This window comes from Mesoplodon mirus (genome assembly GCF_964341445.2).
Source record: "Mesoplodon mirus genome assembly, chromosome: 18".
NCBI classification, from domain to species: Eukaryota; Metazoa; Chordata; class Mammalia; order Artiodactyla; family Ziphiidae; genus Mesoplodon; species Mesoplodon mirus.
This window is the reverse complement of record NC_138994.1, coordinates 58,383,775-58,406,504: the sequence shown is the minus strand read 5'-3', so window position 1 is coordinate 58,406,504 and position 22,730 is coordinate 58,383,775. Positions and strand designations below refer to the sequence as shown.

Genomic DNA, 22,730 nt, shown 5'->3' with positions numbered 1-22,730 from the left:
GTGTGTGTTTAATAATAGCAATAATAATAAACTTAAATAAGAACAAATCTAAAAAACTCTTCTTTTGTTATCCCCAATTTTTGTTACTCCATTACCTCAAATTGACAACTGCTGGCATCTTGCCATAGTTACTTCAAGCTTTTAAAAAATTCAGTATGTAAAATATTGTAGATAAGTTTGAGGTTCTCTTTGCCTTCTATTTCCAGTTTCATTTTTCTCTCCTTTTCTCAGAAGCAACCAACATTCTGAGTTTACTGTATATCTTTTACACTATTTTTAACACACACTGTTTTACACATCCAGGAATAATATGTAATATTGTTGTGTGCATTTTTAGCTTATTTAAATTGTTTAATTTTATATGTATATTTCTGCAACTTGATTTTTTAACTCTACATTTTGTTTCTGATATCTATGTCATTGTGTGTGTGTTTTCGTTTATTCTCTTCAAGTGGCTCACAATATTCCTTTCAGCAAATATTACCACGTTTCATTTCCTTATTTCATTATTGATGGACAGTCTATTTCCAAAATTTGGTGTTACAAACAGTGCTAAAATGACTGTTCTTGTCTCCTTGCACACATTGTTTACCCATTCATCTGTTGGAAAACATCTCGGTTGCTTCCAAATTTCGGTAATCATGAGCAAAGCTACTGTAAACATTCATGTGCAGGTTTTTGTGGACATAGGTATTCAAGTCTTTGGGGTAAATACCAAGGAACACAATTGCCAGGTCATATGGTAACAATATGTTTAATTTTGTAAGAAGCAACTAAACTGTCTTCCAAAGTGGCTGTACCATTTTTCATTCCCACCAGCAATGAATGAGAGTTCCTGTTGCTCCACATACTCGTCAACTTTTGGTGTTGTGTTTTGGATTTTAGCCATTTTAATAAGTATGCTGTGGTAGCAGCTCACTGTTGTTTTAATTTGCAATTCCCCAATGATATATGATGTGGACATCTTTTCACATACTCCTTTGCCATCTGTGTATCTTCTTTTTTTTTTTTTTTCTGGCCACGAGTATGGCTTGTAGGATCTTAGTTCCCCAACCAAGGATCAAACCCAGGCCCGTAGCAGTGAAAGCGAGGATTCCTAACCACTGGATGACCAGGGAACTCTCCCATCTGTATATCTTCTTTGGTGAGGTGTCTGTTCAGATATTTTACCCATTTAAAAAATTGGGTTGCTTTATTGATGAGTTTTAAGAGTTCTTTGTATGTTTTGGATACCAATCCTTTATTAGATATATGTTTTAAAGAAATTTTCTCCCAGCCTGTGGCTTACCTTATCATTTTCTTCAATGTCTTTTGCAGAGCAGAAGTTTATAATTTTAATGAAGTCCAATGTATCAGTTCTTTTCATGAATCATGCTTTTGGAGTTGTATCTAAAAAGTCACTAATTACCAAACCTAAGGTCACCTAGATTGCCTCCTATGTCATCTTCTAGAAGTTTTATGGGTTTGCATTTTACATTTGGGTCTATTATCCATTTGAGTTAATTTTTGTGAAAGGTATAGGTCTGTATCTAGACTCATAGTTCTGCATGTAGATGTCCATTTTTTTTCTGCACCATTTGTTAACAGGACTCTCCTTTATCCATTGAATTGCCTTTTCCCCTTTGTCAAAGATCAGTTGAATATATTTGTGTGAGTCTATTTCTGCACTGTCTTAACTGTTCCACTGATCTGTTTCATCAACATCACACTGTCTTTATCACTACAACGTTATAGTAAGTCTTGAAGTTGGTTTGGTCAGTCTTCTGACTTTGTTCTTTCAATATCGTGTTGGCTATTCTGGGTCTTTTGCCTTCCCATGTAAACCTTAGAATCAGTTTGTTGATATTCACAAAATAATTGCTGGGATTTTGATTTGAATTGCACTGAGTCTATAGATCAAATTGGGAAGAACTGATTTCTTGACAATATCGGATCTTCTTATCCATGCACATGGACTATCTCTTCGTTTCTTTAGCTCTCCTTTGATTTCCTTCAATAGAGTTTTGTCATTTTCCTCCTTAGAACTTGTATATGTCTTATTAGATTTATACATAAGTATGTCATTTCTTTTTTGTTGTTGTTGTTCTAATGTAAGTGACATTATGTTTTAAATTTCAAATTCCAATTGTTCATTGCTGGTATATAAAAAAACAATTGACTTTCGTATACTAATCATGTATTCTGCAACCTTGCTATAATTGCTAATTAGTTCCAAGGGGTTTTTTTTGTTTTTTGTGGGTTTTTTTGGTTTATTCTTTGGAATTGTCTACAGAGATAATCATGTCATCTGTGAATGCAGACAGCTGTGCTTTTCCCTTCCCAATCTGTTAACCTCTTATTTCCTTTTGTTGTCTTAATGCATTAACTAGGACTTCCAGTACTATGTTGAATAAGAGTGGTGGAGGGGATATGCTTGCCTTGTTCCTGATCTTAGTGGGAAAGTATCCAGTTTCTCACCATTAAGTGTGATGTTAGTATAGATCTTTTAAAGAAATGTTCTTTATCAAGTTGAGGAAGTTTCTCTCTATTCCTAGTTTGCTGAATTTTAGAGTTCTTTATATATTCTAGATTTGGGATATTTGTCAGGTATGTGATTTTGCAAATATATTCTCCCAGTCTGTAACTTGTCTTTTCATTTCCTTAATAGGAGGTTTCGCATGGCAAAAATTTTAAATTTTTGATGAAGTCCAATTTAATGATTGTTTTTCTTTTACAGATTGTGCTTTGGGTATCCTCTAAGAGCTATTTATCAGGCCCTAGGTCCTGAAGAGTTTCCCCTATCTAACCCTTTTGTTTGTGCAGAGTTCTTTTTAAATAATAAAAATGCTAGGACCTTGGGATTAACATACACACACTACTATATATAAAATAGATAATCAACCAGGACCTACTGTATAGCACAGGGAACTCTGCTCAGTATTCTGTAATAAACTATATGGGAAAAGAATCTGAAAAAGAGTGAATATATGTATATGTATAACTGAATCACTTTGCTGTGCACCTGAAACTAACACAACATTGTAAATCAACTATACTCCAATAAAATTTAAAATAAATAAATAAATAATAAAGATGCTAGTGGCTTGTCTAAAAAACAAAAACCAAATAAGCAAAAAGCAAAACAAACAAAAACAAAACTCTCAATCTTGTTAATTAATCAAATAATTGCTTTTTAATTTTCCAACTTCCTTCTGCCCTTCCATCTATTATTCCTGTTCTTTTGTGTTCCTTTGCAATCTGGTTCTTCTTCTAAGTTCTTTCAATGTTGATGAGAGTCACTCTGTTTAAATTTTTCTCTCTTACCAATATAGGGATTAGGGCTATGGGTTTTTCTCCACATATTGTTTAAGCCATATCGTGGTAATCTGATGGGCCCTAAACCATACATCTCCAGCAGTCAGATTCTTTGTGTCTCTCACAGCAGTTAGTGTGCCCACGGTGGACGCTCATTGAATGTTTCCTGTGCTAAAAAGTTAATAAATGAAATGTTTCGATGGCATGCTTCAGTATATAATCAAGCAAGAGAGAAAAATGACTGTAGGTTGCAACACATCCCTAAGAGTTTTAAGAGCCCTCTCCTCACTATGGTACTGTTGAGTTTTATTGATTTGCTCAATCACTCCCAAATACAAGTTTTTTTTTGACATCATAAAATCTTAGAATCCACTGATCCTTCTTTTTCCCCATTTCTCAGATCCACCTTCTGCCCTGGCCATCTTTGTTTTCCACCCTATCCACCTAAGAATGCATAATCCAAAAGTTCACACTTTCTTACTAATGATCTAAATTCATATGCCCTACTTGCCTTTAAAATTTTTTTGGAGGCAAAAGTTTTCTTTTTTATGTCATGAATAATTTCAAACTTACAGAAAAATATAGAAAGCAACATAATGAACACCAATATGTCCACCACCCAGTTAATAGATGAAGTCAATTTTAAAACTTCTTATTATGGAAACTTTTCAAATATGCACAAAAATAGAGAGAAGGAGAGAATAGGAGAGTGAATCTCCATTTATCAATCACCCACCTTCAATAATCATTGATCTTTTGCCAATAATTTGTACCACTAACCACCCAGTTGCCCAAGCCAAAACCCACTTACTAAATTTTAATCTTTTCTCCTGATCTCTATCTGTTCAATACAGAGCCATGTTAATTTTATTTTCTAATGTCTCTCAGATATACTCACATCTCTTCATTCCCATGGTCCCTACTGTGGCCCAGGCTACCATCGTCTGTCACCCGGATTACTGCAAAACCCTCCCTACTGGTTTGCTCCTCTCTAATTAGTTCTCCACCTGTAATTAATAATGTGCCCCCCCTTAATAATTTATCATCCAAAAAAATTAACTTTTTGGGTGTGCAGCTCTATGAGTTTTAACACATGAATAGATTCATATAATTACAACCACAATCAGGAAACAGAACAGTTTCATCACCTCAACAAATTCCTTTGTTTTATCCCTTTGTAGTCACACCCTTCCCTCCCCATAACACTTGGCAACCATTGATCTGTTCTTCATCATTAATGTGTCTTTTAAAATGTCTAGGGACTTCCCTGGTGGTCCAGTGGTAGAGAATCTGCCTTCCAATGCAGGTGACACGGGTTCGATCCCTGATCAGGGAACTAAGATCCCACATGCCGCTGGGCAACTAAGCCCGCGTGCCGTTACTGAGCTCGCGTGCCTCAGTGAGAGAGCCCACGTGCCAAAACTACAGAGACCACACACTCTGAACCATGTGCACCATAACCAGAGAGAGAAAACCTGCATGCCACAACTAGAGAGAAGCCCGTGTGCCACAACAAAGAGCCCATGCCACAGCGAAAGATCCTGCATGCCACAACTAAAGACCCAATGCAGCCAAATAAATAAATAAATAAATAAATAAAATGTCTACGTGTTCATGTCACTCCCTTCCTTAAAATCCTTCTTTGGCTTTCCACTGTTGTAAGCAGCAGCGCTTTTCTAACTTTCAAGTCTCCTGTTTCACCACTTCCCATCTCCCATCCTCTGTCACTCTTTTTTTTTTAGCTCAGTGTAAATTTTTTAAAAAATTTATTTTATTGAAGTATAGTTGATTTACAATGTTGTGTTAATTTCTACTGTACAGCAAAGTGATTCAGTTATACATATATATATTATTTTTCATGTTCTTTTCCATTATGGCTTGTCACAGGATATTGAATATAGTTCCCTGTGCTATACAGTAGGACCTTGTTGTTTGTCCATTCTGTATGTAATAGTTTGCATCTACTAATCCCAAACTCCCAGTCCATCCCCCCCCCGCCCCTCCCCAGCAACCACAATTCTGTTCTCTATGTCTGTGAGTTGGTTTCTGTTTTGTAGGTAGGTTCATTTGTGTCATATTTTAGATTCCACATATAAGTGATATCATACGGTATTTGTCCTTCTCTGTCTGACTTCCTTCACTTAGTATGATAATCTCTCTAGGTCCACCCATGTTGCTGCAAATGGCATTATTTCATTCTGTTTTATGGCTGAGTAGTATTACATTGAATATATGTACCACGTCTTCTTTACCCATTCATCTGTCGATGGACATTTAGGTTGTTTCCATACCTCGGCTATTGTAAATAGTGCTGCAATGAACATTGGGGTGCATGTATATTTTCAAATTATCGTTTTCCCCAGATATATGCCCAGGAGTGGGATTGCAGGATCATATGGCAACTCTATTTTTAGTTTTTTGAAGAACCTGTATACTGTTCTCCAAAGTGACTGCACCAACTCACATTCCCACCAACAGTGTAGGTCCTCTGTCACTCTTAAGGTCTGGCCAGACTGAACATGTCTCTACCACTCCAATACACTAATCCCTTTGATGATTTCAGGCCTTCCTACATACTTTTCACTCTGATTGTAATGCAATAACTCCTCCTAACCTCAGATTCCTTCACGTGGCTAATTCAGATCTTAGTTTAAATGCCCTTTCCTCCAGGAATCTTCCCTGTTCATATTAGGTTGACTGTTGCTGTTTGGTGCTTCCTTTCAGGGTATGTATCACACATTACTGCAGTTACTCTATTCAATGTTTCTGTCCAGACTGTAAGCTTTAAGAGTCAGGGCTATGCTTATTTTTTATTTACCACTTAATTTCCAGCCCCCAGCACTTAGCAAGAACTCAATAAATATTTTTAAATAAATTAATAAATGCACTTTTGTGTACTTTGCAGTCTACTTCTTCATCAACATGATATGTATTTTAATGGTTTCAATTGCAGAATGAACATGGAGGAACATAATTCATCTTTGGTGGTAGAATCATCTTACCCAGACTTGGTCATCAATGTAGGAAAAGTAACTCTTGGTGAAAGAAACAGAAAGGAGCTGCAGAAAATTCAGAGAGAGCAAGAGAAGGCAAAAGTTATAAAAGCTGCATGTGCTTTATTAAACTCAGGAGGAGGAGTGATTCAGCTGGAAATGGCAAACAACAATGAGCATCCTGTGGAGATGGGACTGGATTTAGAAGAGTCTTTGAGAACACTTATTCTGCCTTCAAATTTGCAGGCTTTCTTCAAGACTAAGCAACAAGGGAGGTGTTATTACATTTTTGTTAAGTCTTGGAGCAGTGACACTTTCCCTGAAGAGAGTTCCTTTAAGCCCCGCATTTGCAGCCTGAGTTCTTCGTTATACTGTAGATCTGGCACTTCTGTGCTTCCCATGGATTCAGGAGAGGCATTCAGTTTCCTGAAAACCAAGAAAATAAATGCAAAAATCTTGGGGAAAGAACCTTTTGGTGAAGTTGTCAAGGTTATACATCAAGATCTCCATAATTCGGATCCTACTTACCTAATTTTCCAAAAAGACCAGCTTGAATACGGTGAAATCATGCCTTTTCCCGAGTCTCAATTCATAGAATTTAAGCAGTTCTCTACAAAACACATTGAAGAATATGTGAAAAACAGAATTCCAGGGTACATGTCTGCATTTGCAAACACTGAAGGAGGCTATCTTTTTATTGGAGTGGATGATAGGAGTAAGAAAGTTCTGGGATGTGCTAAAGAAAATGTTGACCGTGATTCTTTGAAAAAGAAAATAGAAAACACAATACACAAATTACCTTGTGTCCATTTTTGCCAGTCTCGATGCCAGATAGATTTCACAGTCAAAATCTTGGATGTGTTAGCTGGGGGAGAGCTATACGGCTATGCTTGTGTGATCGGAGTGAAGCCATTCTGTGGTGCACTTTTCTCAGAAGCTCCCTGTTCCTGGATGGTGAAGGACAAGGATATTTGCAAACTGACAACTCAGGAATGGGTAGGCATGTTGATGGACACAGATCCAGGTAAGATGGAGAAAACTCCCTCCCTGTCCTTTCTACTTCTTTGGAACCTGTATATTAAACAGGTTTCCCTCTGTTTCCTATGACTTTGAACTTCTCACACACACTAAATTCTGTGTTTTTTGAATCTTCAAGTACCCTACTTTCCATACATGAGAAAATTTTGTTGGGTGATGAGAAGCCCACACGAAGTATCTTATAAAAGGTAATTTCCCACATCAGATGAAAAGAAAATTGTCTGGGGATGATTGCCTTGCAGTGGTGTATTGGAACTGGCTCTTACTGGCTCGAGAGCCATTTGTTAACTTTTCAGGAATGTTTTGAGCCAGTTGTTAAACAGTCATTGCTAAAAATTAAGTTTTATAAACTTACAGTTCAATAAATTATATTTAAAACAAATTTAATAAATACAAAACCTAATGATTTACTACATTTTAAGATTATCTATACGCGTGAGGTTATTTACATCTACTGTATCTGTATGATGGAAATACTATAAAATGGTGTGTTACGGTGCATGTCTTCCCAACTCTGCATTTAGTGACATCATATTGATAGCTTAAAATTGTCCATGGTGGGAATATTTGCACCACAGATATATGCATAGATAGGTGTACTAAAAGAATGTGCTATGTACCGTAAAAGAAATTCAAACAAAATGATAGCCAGAAACAGAGGGTGAAGACATACTGAATGGGAAACACATTCAAACTTCCAAATAACATCTCTTTTATGATGGATTTGGCAACTTTCATATGCAATGAAGGCACTTGTCCATACAGGGTGAATGGGGTGTTATCTTGCCATTATGTCTCAAGTCATACCTAGACAGTCATATAATACACCCGCTCACAAGGTCTTTTTCAGTGGTGAAGAGATGAACTAACATGGCAGAATAACATGAATTTCCCTTCTTTGTTAAGATTTTACATGGTTGTGCAAAGACTTTGAATCTCAGCTGAGTCTGTCTAGCGGGCCTCCTCTTAGCAGACCAGTGTACTCCAAGAAAGGCCTGGAACATAAGAAGGATCTCCAGCAACGCTTATTTCCAGGTAGTAACTATGGTTTGCCTACTTGACACCAGCCAGTTTCTATGTTAGGATAAGGGGAGATAAACTGTTATGTTTGTTATTTAAGGTCCTGAAAGTACACTCTGCAAAACCTATGTGTGCAAGGTGATAATGCTACAAGCATATTGATGATAAGTAGTTTAGAAATGAACCCTCACTGACCTCATTAGCTGAGGCAATACCACATATAGAATCGAGGAACACTGTTGCCCTTAAAGACCTTTCGGTCTTGTAGTTCTCAAATAGGACTGATCATCAGTATTTCTGGTTACTTTAAAAAGTACAGATACCCGGGCTTCCCTGGTGGCGCAGTGGTTGAGAGTCCGCCTGCCGATGCAGGGGACACGGGTTCATGCCCTGGTCCGGGAGGATCCCACATGCCACGGAGCAGCTGGGCCTGTGAGCCATGGCCGCTGAGCCTGCACGTCCAGAGCCTGTGCTCCGCAACGGGAGAGGCCACAACAATGAGAGGCCCGCGTACCGGAAAAAAAAAAAAAAAAAAAGTACAGATACCTGCTCCCCACTCCAGACTTCATAAATTAGAATACCTGAGGATAGCACCTTATAATGTGTATTTTTTCAACAGGATTCTGACACTCATCCATATTGGAAACTTTTTATCTAGTTGAACTAGAGGCATACATTGTACTAGGAGCAAACAATTGCCCTCCTCTGTCGAATTTTCCAGAGGAGTGCAGGAAAAATAAGAAACAAGAATATGAAACAAGAATAAAGTTTTATATCAAGATGGAACACAAAACAAATAAAATGAAGATCAATTACAACATCCATGAACATGTTTTGGGTTTAGGAGAAACAGTCGTGTAAAAGCGTGAAATCACGTTTCAGAACCAAGGACAGTGCCTGTCCTCTGCTCTCATCCTTTGCTCCCACCATGATAGGCTTTAGCTATGAGTCCATTGTTGTCCTCTTTCTACACTTCTGGAGAGGAAGAACCACTTGATCAACTCTATAAAGTAAATCAATGGCTTATCTGGCACTAGAATCTGATGCATAAACATCCTATATATGTGTAAATATCTATTGAGGACCATTGAGTTAATAAATAATGACTGTTCAATTTAAGATTTTATTTTTCACCTTACCTAACTGAGGTCTTTGCATTTGCTTGCATATCAAATTTATATTTTAAAAACTGTCCACAATAAACAGTATTAGATCCAAGAGTAAACATAAACATTGGTAATTACTCTCTAAACTCAGTAAACTCTGTTTTAGTAGAGCTTATTATCATGGAATAAATTATATCTAAAAACAAAATACTGGGCTTTATCCTCATAGAGTGATAACCTATTATTCTGGTATAAAAAAAATCAATTTTCCAGGAATTGTACCAAAGATTTGAGGAATAGACACTTCCAACACTATTTAAACTTTTCCAGAGCCATAGAAAAAGAATGAAAATTCCCAGGTTATTTTCAAAATGGGAGTAACAGTAATTGCAATACTTGACAGAGATAGCATAAAAAAGAAAAATTCAGACTAATCTTACTTGTAAATGAAGACACAAAGACAGAACTCCAAGAACGAAAGGATGGATAAACATTAAGAGAGTTATTACTATAATCCATAATTTCTATACATTTATGCAGAAAAAAATGTATGATTGTCTTCTAATATACTGAAAAAGTTTTGAAAAACATTAATATACATTTTGATTTTTAAAAGACTCCATAAAATACGAACCCATAGGGCTTCCCTGGTGGCGCAGTGGTTGAGAGTCCGCCTGCCGATGAAAGGGACGCGGGTTCGTGCCCTGGTCCGGGAGAATCCCACATGCCGTGGAGCGGCTGGGCCCGTGAGCCATGGCCGCTGAGCCTGTGCGTCCGGAGCCTGTGCTCCACAACAGGAGAGGCCACAACAGTGAGAGGCCCGTGTACCGCAAAAAAAAAAAAAAAAAAAAAAAAAAAAAAGAAAATGAACCCATAGATACTTTTCTTTAAAGATATTTAAAATTATTTTTTTTACTTTTTTTATTCAAACAAAGTCACAAAAATTATAATCATCCTCATCAGTTCACTCAGTCCCATGTAGTCCCAGCTGCTCTGCGGCACGCGGGATCCTCCCAGACCGGGGCACGAACCTGCGTCCCCTGCATTGGCAGGCGGACTCCCAACCACTGCGCCACCAGGGAAGCCCCATGTAATTAATTTTTTTATCTTGATCTTTTGTTAGCACTTTTATGAATTCATCAGTTTTCCATTAGAGTTCTGAAAATGCTTATTCATTCAGTTCAGCAGTATAGTCAATTACCAGAAACCTGCACTTGTCAGAGTCTTTTCCATGAATTCCTTGAAGATGAAACCCTTTTATAGGAACATTTTTGCAAAAGCATCAGAGTACACCCAGAACTATCTGTAAATGACAAAAGACTTAAAAATGACCACAGTTAATTATTTGATGAAAGTTCATAATAATGCAATTGACAAGGAAATTTAGTTATTTCTGAGATACACATTTTAAAGTAATAACTAGAATTATGCTTTATAACATTATAACAGAACATATAAGATTTTTAGGAATTTCGTGTAATGTCTGAAACATTTATATTAACATATTTCCATACAAATAACCCAAAGAAAGTTTAGTATTAGTTTTTTGGGTTTTGTTTTTTTAATTTTTAAATTTTATTTATTTTTTTATACAACAGGTTCTTATTAGTCATCAATTTTATACACATCAGTGTATAAATGTCAATCCCAATCGCCCAATTCAGCACAGCACCATCCCCACCCCCCCACAGCTTTCCCCCCTTCGTGTCCATACGTTTGTTCTCTACATGTGTGTCTCAACTTCTGCCCTGCAAACCAGTTCACCTGTACCATTTTTCTAGGTTCCACATACATGTGTTAATACACGATATTCGTTTTTCTCTTTCTGACTTACTTCACTCTGTATGAGAGTCTCTAGATCCATCCACGTCTCAACAAATGACTCAATTTCGTTCCTTTTTATGGCTGAGTAATATTCCATTGTATATATGTACCACAGCTTCTTTATTCATTCGTCTGTCGATGGGCATTTAGGTTGCTCCCATGACCTGGCTATTGTAAATAGTGCTGCAGTGAACATCGGGGTGCGTGTGTCTTTTTGAATTATGGTTTCCTCTGGGTATATGCCCAGTAGTGGGATTGCTGGATCATATGGTAGTTCTATTTTTAGTTTTTTAAGGAACCTCCATACTGTTCTCCATAGTGGCTGTAACAATTTACATTCCCACCAACAGTGCAAGAGGGTTCCCTCTTCTCCACACCCTCTCCAGCATTTGTTGTTTGTAGATTTTCTGATGATGCCCATTCTAACTGGTGTGAGGTGATACCTCATTGTAGTTTTCATTTGCATTTCTCCAATAATTAGTGATGTTGAGCAGCTTTTCATGTGCTTCTTGGCCATCTGTATGTCTTCTTTGGAGAAATGTCTATTTAGCTCTTCTGCCCATTTTTGGATTGGGTTGTTTGTTTCTTTAATATTGAGCTGCATGAGCTGTTTATATATTTTGGAGATTAATCCTTTGTCCGTTGATTCATTTGCAAATATTTTCTCCCATTCTGAGGGTTGTCTTTTCGTCTTGTTTATGGTTTCCTTTGCTGTGCAAAATCTTTGAAGTTTCATTAGGTCCCATTTGTTTATTTTTGTTTTTATTTTCGTTACTCTAGGAGGTGGATCAAAAAAGATCTTGCTGTGATTTATGTCAAAGAGTGTTCTTCCAATGTTTTCCTCTAAGAGTTTTATAGTGTCCGGTCTTACATTTAGGCCTACCTCCTAAAGATTTATTTTTTTAATTAAATTTTATTTTTTTAATAAATTTATTTTATTTCTTTCTTTTTGGCTGGGTTGGGTCTTTGTTGCTGCACACAGGCGTTCTGTAGTTGGGGCAAGTGGGGGCTACTCTTCATTGTGGTGAGCAGGCTTCTCATGGCGGTGGCTTCTCTTGTTGCGGAGCAAGTGCTCTAGGCATGTGGGCTTCAGTAGTTGTGGCACACGGGCTCAGTAGTTGTGGCAACTAAGCATGGGCTTAGTTGCTCCGCGGCATGTGGGATCTTCCCGGACCAGTGCTTGAACCCGTGTCCCCTGCATTGGCAGGCAGATTCTTAACCACTGTGACACCAAGGAAGCCCTAGATACTTCTTTAACATTATACTTATACCTATATATCTATATCTATCAATATCCCCCAAAGACCATTATGTCAATTGGGAGATATTAGAGGCATTCTGTTAAATTTGGGAACAAAACCATCATTGCACGGCTACAATTTCCGTGCAATATTAATTAGCCAATGCAGTTAGATAAGAGAAAGAAATTAGAGGGATAAAAATTGAAGAAGATAGGACTATATTCCAGAGAGCCTAATGAAAAACACTATAAACAATAAAAGAATTCAGATTGAATATAAATAATTGTATTAATAGAATTATATGAAGCATATGTCAAAATTAATATGCAAAATTCAGTATCCTGCTATAACAAACAAATCAAAGAAAATATTTTCTTTAGCAACAAAATTTTTTCAACAAAAAAAATTTTCAATAGCAACAAAAATTTAAAATAACTAAGATAAACCGATCTGAGAAAAAATTTAAACAATATTGAAGGACACAGAAGAAGGATAAAATGGAAACACATGTCATGTTCTTGAAAGGAAGAAAGCTGTCAGTTTTCTCTAAGTTATTTTATAAACTTAATGAGATATCAATTAAAAAAACCCAAGAGATTAACTTAATCTAAACAATCTTATCCTAAAGTTCCAGGGGAAAAGCAAACAAGCAAGAAGAGCCAGGAAATAAAAACCTGAAAAAGAAGAGCAAAAAGAAGGGCTATCCAGATATTAAATCATTACAAAGCCTCAAATAAAAATAGAGTTGTATTGGCATATAACTAGATCAAGGGTACAGGATAGAAGGTCCGGAAATAGTTGCAAACACATCAGAATTTAGTTCGTGATGGAATTGACCTCTCAAGTGGAGAAGAAAGGATGTTTCAATAAAGAGATATTGGGAAAACTGGGTGGCAATTTATTTTTAAAAAGATGGATTCACGCTTTATGACATATACCAACATAAGCTCTAAATCGATCAAGAATTTTTAAAAAATTAAAGCCATAAGTGTTCTAGAAGAAGACATTTGTAAATGCCTTTATACTTTTGGCATGAGGATTAGAAAAGTCAAGATTCAAAATCCAAAAGCTGTGAAAGTAGACTGATATATATGATTACATTAAAAGATAAGCATTGTGCATGGCTAAAGCAACTAAATAGAAAGTCAAAGGGCCATTGACCAGCTAGGAAAAATATTTGCAACTCATATTACAAACAAAGGGCCAATGTCTTTAATATATCAATATAAACAGCTTCCAAAAGTTGATAAGGATAAAGAACAACTTAAAAGAAAAATCAACGGGGCTTCCCTGGTGGTGCAGTGGTTAAGAATCTGCCTGCCAATGCAGGGGAAAGGGGTTCGATCCCTGGCCGGGGAAGATGCCACATGCCGCGGAGCAACTAAGCCTGTGCGCTACTGAGCCCACGTGCCACAACTACTGAAGCCCGCGCGCCTAGAGCCCATGCTCTGCAACAAGAGAAGCCATCGCAATGAGAAGCCCGTGCAACACAATGAAGAGAAGCCCCCGCTTTCTACAACTAGAGAAAGCCCGCGCACAGTAAGGAAGACCCAACACAGCCAAAAATAGAAACAATTAAATTAATTAATTGAAAAGAAAAATCAACAAAGTCAGTTCAGAGCAAATACAATTCAAATGGCTTTCAAACATTTGAAAAGATGCTTAATATTAATCAAAGTAAGAGACTTGCAAATTAAAACAAGCTATCATTTTTATCTATTGGATGGTAAAAAATTTAAAAATCTGACATCTTTTTTATGCTGCGCTATGGGGAAACAAGCCTTCTCGTACATTACTGGCAGGAGTGCATATTGGTACAACTCCATTGGAGGACAGCTTGGTAATATCTATCAGAATTACAAATGCATTTACCCTTTTACCCAGTAATCCCACTGCTGGGACTTTATTCTTTATATATACCTGCATGCATACAAAATATACAAGGTTACTCATTGTAATAGTCTCATAATAGCAAAAGGTTGGGGGGGAACACTCAAGAACCCATCAACAGGGACATATGTCACATCCATAAAATGGCATGTTAGACAACTGTGGGAAAAAATAAGGAAGTTCTTTATGTACTGATATGGAAAGATCTGGACAGTTTGCTACCTATTGTGTAAGAAAGGGGGAAATATTGGCTTGTATTTGCACAAAGAAGTTTTGGAAGACTAGCTGAGAAACTGAAGAAAAAAAAGGGTCTGTGTTAGAGGAGTAGGATGGGCTTGGGAAGGGAGGAAATGGAGTGAATAGAAAGAGGAATGTTTTGGTATTTGGACTATGGGACTGTATTACCTAATTAAAACCATTTTTTGAAGGAAATTTTCACTTTCAGAGACGACTATCATTAGATTCTGAGCTCTCACAGTGGTAACTAATCAGTTCGGTTTTGGTTTTGCAACTGGACTCCAAGTACTAAGAATAGGGATGTCCTCATTACATTAACTATTACTATTGATTGACAATAGTTTAGCTTCAGATTAAACACTGTAAATCTTTCTTTTGAAAAAAATGCAATGACTGAAAAGATATTTTTTCTATACCTGGAGTGATGGGTTCTAGAGAAAGTCAGGGGTGAGAGTAGTAGATCAGATTCAACCAACCCCCAGCGACCTTCATCCTGATGTCCTAAACTGTTAGGAGCCCTCACCTGATTTCCTGTAGTTGGAAAACCATCAGTCTGGACACTCCAGTGCTCTGTTTTTAAAGATTTCCCTAGATCACCTACTGTATAGCACAGGGAACTCTGCTCAATATGCTGTAGTCTAAATGGGAAAAGATTTTGAAAAAGAATATATACGTGTATATGTATAACTGAATCACTTTGCCGTACACCTGAAACTAACACAACATTGTTAATCAACTATACTCCAATATAAAATATTTTTAAAAAAACCACATACACACACACACACACAAAGATTTCCCTAGATCCATGAAGAGATTAGTGCCTAGTATGGATACAAAGTTCTGTGGGAACTCTGAGGAGAGAACAGACATGGGAGTTCTAGAAGAAATGAGAGGAATTTATCAGGTGACAAAAGTAGAAGAGGGCATTCAAGTCTCAGGGCACACCTACACAAAGGCACAGAGGCCCCAAGTCACATGGAGAGTGGTAACTACTCTGGTGCACGTGGAGTGGTGGACATTCATTGACACCTAGTCTGGCCCCTATAATTGGTTAAGTGCCATGTGGAATACCCAAGAAATGAAAGGGACACTTCTTGTCTTCACATAATTTCCTTAGGAAGCATGTCCCATTATATAATTAAAGAAAAATAAGACCAACTTGACGATGAGGCAAAACATATTTGCTATGAACATCAAATGCTTTAGTGACATTGTCCATTTAGCAGGCAGGGGTAGTCTGTGTGGCTTGCAAGGCCACAGTAGAGACAACAGAGGGTCTGGTGTCTGAGACAGCACTGGGTCCAGATGCTGGCTCTGCCATTTCCCAGTGGTGTGACCATGGGCAAGGCACTTGACCGGTTTGAGTTCCCATTTACTCATATGAAAAAGAGAACAGTAAGTATATCTGCCTTGCAGAATTGTGAGAACCATAGATGTGTGCAAACTCCCTGGTACAAATGATGTGTTTTCTTATTTTATACTTTTCTTATTTTATACTTCCTTTGTTTTCTAAAGCTGCATTTTAAACATATCCTTATATTACCCTATTCCATCCATTCCAAGATGCATGTTTCCCCCAGCCTTTTAACATCTCCAAAATCTGGATGTGTCCCATAATAGAGTCCATCTCCTACTCACCATCATCCAGGTTGCAGGCAAAATCAAGTTGTGCAAACACCTGGTAGAAGTGAGGGAGCACCACCACAAGGAACAATAAACAACTACCAATGAAATATGGGTAATTTCACTGGAAATTAACCCTACAGATCCAGATTCTGGTATGTGATCTGACACCACCACAGCAGGATGACAACAATCTCTTCATTTTTTCCCTCCCTTTGGAACAAATGATCACTGACATAAGTTTAAAACCCTACAGTGCAAGTTTATTCTCATGTCACAGCATTGTTCCTTGCTCCTTCATGACAAAGGGTAGACTTGTGATAGATGCATTATTACATAGATCTGTGAGTGAGTGATGCTTCAGGAGAGTTATCTCAGAGTCTAATCTTAGGATCTCCCAGTGGAGGGCTGCACAGAGGTCTCTCCTAGTAAAGTTTTCATAGCTCCATCTTCTCCACAGATATTTCATGAGCACCTTCTTCCTGGGAGGGCTCTTCCTACCTCCATCAATGGGGACTGTTAAGGGACATTTTGAGATTCAGGTGCTTTAAGAGTAGAAAGGGAAAGAGAACTAACATTTCTCAAGCAGCTACAATGAGCAGATACCTTTATGCTATTTCATTTATTCCTCACCATAAGAATGTGCTATTTTTGTACATGTGGATTTTTGTTTGTTTTATAGATGAGGGAACAGAGTCTTAGGTTAAGGAATTTTCCAAGGTCATAAACGTAATAAGCACAAAGGCTTAGATGAAGGGTGTCAGACTTTTCAAGGCTTCTTTTCTTTCACTGTAATATAATAGTATTGGCAAAAGAATGTATACAAAAATAAGTAACATCATAATTAATAAAATTAATTATAATTAAGTGTAAGTAGAGTAATTTCGATTAATTACAATTAATCATTACAATAAATGTGATTTTTGCCACTAAATTTATAATTCTTTCCATATCTAGTGCTACCAGGATGTCTGAAATATACTCCCAAATCCCTCTGGAAGGAGCTGTCTTCACAGAATGAAGGTTTGGAGAAATTAATAAATATGCAAATGTATCCATTCTCCCAGGGAATTTTAATCCTTTCTAGAAGCTGGGCTGTGGACCTGAACTTGGAAGAGAAGCAAGCAGTCATCTGTGATGCTCTGCTGATAGCATGGGACAGTCCCCCCATTCTCTACACCATTCTCAGGGAGCAGGATGCAGACGAGCAGTCCTATGGCACCAGCACGGCCTTCACTCTGAAGCAGAAGCTGGTGAACATGGGGGGCTACTCTGGATATCTGTGTGTCATTCCCAAGGTCCTCCACCTGAGTCCTGAGAGCAATGCAGAGTCCTCAGAGGGTGCAGCATCCCTGATTGAGTACCCCAGGTCCTATTACTTTGCAAACACTCAGCAAATGGAAGCTTTGCTGCAGTCCCTCGTGATTGTCTTGCTTGGCTTCAGATCTTTCTTGAGTGACCAGCTTGGCTGTGAGGTTTTAAATCTGCTCACAGCCAGGCAGTATGAGATCTTCTCAAAAAACCTCCACAAGACCAAAGAGTTGTTTATCCATGGCTTACCTGGCTCAGGGAAGACAATCATGGCCGTGAAGATCATGGAGAAGATCAGGAATATGTTTCACTGTGAGGCAAATGAAATTCTCTACATTTGTGAGAACCAGCCTCTGAGGAACTTTATCAGGTAAGCAGTTGGATCTTCTTTTTTTTTTTGGCCGCGCCCCATGGCTTATGGGGATTGAACCCAGGGCCACGGTAGAGAAAGCACCCAGTCCTAACCACTGGACAGCCAGGGAAGTCCCAAGCAGTTGGATCTTATTGTCAGCAAATGAGGTTCAGTCTAAATTCCCTCCGAATCACCTTGTTCCTTTTTTTTTTTTTTTTCGGTACGCGGGCCTCTCACTGTTGTGGCCTCTCCCGTTGCGGAGCACAGGCTCCGGACGCGCAGGCTCAGCGGCCATGGCTCACAGACCCAGCCGCTCCACGGCATGTGGGATCCTCCCGGACCAGGGCACGAACCTGCGTCCCCTACCTCGGCAGGCGGACTCTCAACCACTGCGCCACCAGCGAAGCCCCCCTTTTTAAAATTATTTTCTTTTTTTTTTCCAATTAATTAATTAATTTATTTTTGGCTGCACTGCGTCTTCATTGCTGCACACAGGCTTTCTCTAGTTGCGGCCAGTGGGGGCTACTCTTCGTTGAGGCACTCAGGCTTCTCCTTGCTGTGGCTTCTCTTGTTGCGGCGCTCAGGCTCTAGGGTGCCCAGGCTTCGGTAGTTGCAGTGCGCAGGCTTAGTAGTTGTGGCGCATGGGCTTAGTTGCTCCATGGCATATGGGATCTTCCCGGACCAGGGATCGAACCCATGTCCCCTGTATTAGCAGGTGGATTCTTAACCACTGCACCACCGGGGAAGTCCGTGAATCACCTTGTTCCTTGAGAGTAAGATGATAAAATGATCTGTGACAACAGTATCACGTTCCTAGGAGTATGATAGAGTAATTTTTCTCCTTTATTGACTCAGAGAAAACCTGAATGTGTCTTTTTAATTTTTACAGTGACAAAAATATCTGCCTTGCAGTGACCCGGAAAAACTTCATGAAAAATGACTTTAAAAAGATTCAACACATCATCATCGATGAAGCTCAGAATTTCCGCTGTGAAGATGGGGACTGGTATGGCAAAGCGAAAACCATCACTCAGAGAGACAAGGATTGCCCAGGAATTCTCTGGATCTTTCTAGACTACTTTCAGACCAACCACATGGAGCACAGCGGCCTCCCTGCTCTCTCAGCCCAGTATCCAAAGGAAGAGCTCACCAGAGTGGTCCGCAACGCATATGAAATAGCCAAATATTTACAACAGGTATTGCAGAAGGTCAGAAAAAATCCTCCACCTAACATCCCCCGTGGGTCCCTGCAGATGCGTCTTGAAGCTGAAGGGGCTCAGGGTGTTCAGGGAACCTTAACTGTGAAGCGAAACTTGACTCTGAATGAAATAGCGACACATGTGGCAGACACTTGCAAGGTTCTCTTTGAAAGGGGCTATTCTCCCAAGGACGTCGCTGTGCTTTTTAGCACCACAAGAGATGTGGAGCATTACAAGCAGGAGCTCTGGAGAGCAATGAGGAAGAAAAGGGTAGTGCACTTCACCGATGCGAGTAACATGTCAGGTGATGCCATTGTGTTGGACAGTGTCCGAAGATTCTCTGGCCTGGAAAGGAACATCGTGTTTGGGATCCATCCAAAGACAGTTGAGTCAGCTATCTCATACAACATTCTTGTCTGTCTGGCATCCAGAGCAAATCAACAGCTACATATTCTGTGGCATCGTGATGTTTAGGAAGAATTCCAAACCAAAACAAGATGAAGTGATTACTATGTAAATGTCCATAGGTGACAATCTGCTTGGTATTGGGAGAAACTTCTCTTTTCTGTTCATAGGTCAGCTAGAGATTTGGGCAGAGCTGACACACAGAATTTGGAACTTTCCCTCTCTGGCTCTCTCCTTTCAGGGATTCCTCCCCTACCTCCTTTCAGCAGCTATTGTCCCAAACTCTGTCCCCGATTCTTCCAGCCAGAATGATAGTGGTTTTCTGAAGGAGCTTTAACCACCCTGCACAGCACAGACTATGACCCACCCTGCCGTTAAAAACCATAAAAACAATACACTCGTCCTGTGGCCATTCTTTCTTCTAAGTCTGGACCTCCACAGTGCGATATTTTGTTTTTTAAAATTTGTCCAGGGTTTATATTTATCTGCAGAAGGGTGGCCTGGTAGAAACTACCTTGGCCATACCAGAAGCAGAATTTTTGGTTTCTGAATTCTTGACATTTCTCTTTGCTATATTGATCCAGGACTTGGGAGATTCCCAAGATAATTCAAACTGTGACCAAGTGGGCCTTAATAATATTTGACAGAACAGAGAGCACTGATACAATTATTTAATCCTTTAAAACTGTAATCTCCGGGCTTCCCTGGTGGCACAGTGGTTGGGAGTCTGCCTGCCGATGCAGGGGACGCGGGTTCATGCCCCAGTCCGGGAGGATCCCGCATGCCGCGGAGCGGCTGGGCCCGTGGGCCATGGCAGCTGAGCCTGCGCGTCCGGAGCCTGTGCTCCACAGCGGGAGAGGCCACAACGGTGAGAGGCCCGTGTACCGCAAAAAACACAAACAAACAAAAAAAAACCCTCTAATCTCCAATTTTTTTTTTTTTGCCCTCAGAATAACCCAGATCAAGCTTTAATTGTGATAGTAAGCATTAATTGTCATTTTACTGAGAAATTATAGGTCATTAGAAAACAAAAATAAACCCGTTTTCTCTGGCTTTCAGTGAGAGATAGCATTAGAAACCAAAATCCGGTTCTAAAGATACACATAGACCATTAAGTAAACGGAGCTAGGAAAGATGCAGTCTTTACAGATCAACTTCTCAACTCAGCTCTACATATTGTTCTATAACATATCAACTTAAATTTTAAGTCAAGTACATTCTTGAACTCTATTTTTCCCCTTTTATATTTTGGTGGGCTACTGTTATGGACTGAATGTTTGTGTCCCTCCGGAATTCATAGGTTGAAGCCCTAACGTTTAGTGTGGCTGTTTTTGTAGATTTGTGAGGAAGTAGTTACAGCTAAATTAAGTCATAGGATGGAGCCTTGATCTCATAGGATTAGAGTCCTTATGAGAAGAGACACCCAAGAGCTCTCTCTGTCCCTCTCTCTGTGCACACATAAACAAAAGGTCATGTGAGCACAGAGAGAGATGGTGGCCACCTCCAAGCCAAGAGAAGAAGCCTCAGAATGAAACTAATCCTACTGACACCATGATTTTGGACTTCCCAGCATCTAGAACTATGTGAAATAAATTTCTGTGTTTAAGCCACCCAGTCTGTGGTATTTTGTTATTGCAACCTGAGCAGACTAATATAGTCACAGAATTATTCTTTGAACTAAAACACATCAGTGTTATCACTTAATACTAATACAATGACTTATTTTTCTGTTTATACAAAACATTTAAAAAATGTTTCTAATCTAAAAAATAACAATAAAATATTTGTATAACAAATGGAAATTTAAACATTACATGACTAATATTCCACATATTAGTAATCCTAGTCTACTGATTTCCTCCATATTACAAGTTGTGAATTTTTCTGCCTGTCTTTTTCCTATCTGTGTTTACTCATGGAATTCCAGCATCTTGCCTTGAAACTGTAGGCTCTTCTAACTTCAGCAAAATAAAATATATCAGCAAAATAAGGAAAAAAATGTTCTTTCTTCCTGACTACATTAAATCAGATACAACTCTGCTCCAAACAGTTATCCTTGTAAATGTTGTTTCTAATAAGTTGGTTCTGTAAGATCCCTGGACTTGAGTTGCAATGTCTGTGAAAGTAATTCTTTAGAAGTCTAATTCTGGAGCGAAGACTGCCACCACGTCCTGCCGCCGTCCACTGCACAGGGGTGGGGTGTTGCTCCAGACCTTGCTTCAGACGTGTAAGCTCCCACACCCATTAAACCATTGATGTGTCTGTTGCTGACCCTGGGCTCTTTCTTCAGTCTTGAAGCTGGACAAGCACAGCCATTGTAGGCCTGCGGGGTGCAGCCCAATAATTGGTGGAGCCAGCCAGGAGACCGAGGAAACTCCCATGAGCGCCAAGATGTCAGAAAATACAGGATGGGGAATGGAAAGTTGCAGGGGCCGTCCACCAGCGTGTGGGGCCCGAAAGTTGCAGGGGTGATCCTGAGGTGGCTGTCCTTGCTGAATGGGGTCTCCCAAGAGATCTGGAGAATAATGGCCTCCAACGGCTCTGCTATTGTATCAAATGAGCATATTGTATCAAATGAGCTAAGCTATCTTTCTAGAAGGAGCTGGTATTTCTCTTGTGCCTTTGAGATATAAATGATCTACCTGGGCTCTCTGGAACTTTAATCTTATGTGATCTCTAAGAGTAAAGGAGAAAAAATAGCTTTTAGGTAAACTCTATAGAAATAATTATGTTTTGGGAATGTCTATTTAAAGTAGTCTCTCTAGATTTTGGTAACTTGAAAATAAAGTTGAAAGAAGAGAATTCATGGGTCATTTCAAATAGGATAAAATATTAATTGCTGGACGAGTCTAAGTTAATCTACCTTTGCCTGCTTAGGAGAGGAAGACTCAAGCATTAAGTTTTCCAATCAGGAAGTGCACAAATACTTGCTTCTTGGTTTTTGCCAGAGATTAAGATTTTCAAGGGTTAAGGTTATAATCAGTCAAAATTCCTGTAACCAAGTTTCTTTATTGATTACATTGTGATTAGGTGTTTAATTGTGCCTTTTAAGTCTTTTGTCATTTGTAGACAGTTATTGTTGTACTCTAATGTTTTGGCAAAAATGCTTCATCTTCAAGAAGATTCATACCATTGTAAAGCAATTATACTCCAATAAAGATGTTAAAAAAAAAAAAAGAAGATTCATAAGAAGG

At 38.8% G+C, this 22,730-nt stretch overlaps 1 protein-coding gene across 1 annotated transcript in view; it reads left to right on the top strand.

The window, feature by feature from the left end:
* The window catches only part of SLFN11 (schlafen family member 11), a 25,765-nt gene extending 3,035 nt beyond the window's left edge, over window positions 1–22,730 (top strand). Inside the window, exons 2-5 of the mRNA XM_082604919.1 lie at window positions 6,248–7,311; window positions 8,232–8,360; window positions 17,227–17,950; window positions 18,822–22,730. Of these exons, the coding sequence (XP_082461045.1) occupies window positions 6,249–7,311; window positions 8,232–8,360; window positions 17,227–17,950; window positions 18,822–19,605 (2,700 nt within the window). The 5' untranslated portion in view covers window position 6,248 and the 3' untranslated portion in view covers window positions 19,606–22,730. The remainder of the gene's footprint in view (window positions 1–6,247; window positions 7,312–8,231; window positions 8,361–17,226; window positions 17,951–18,821) is intronic.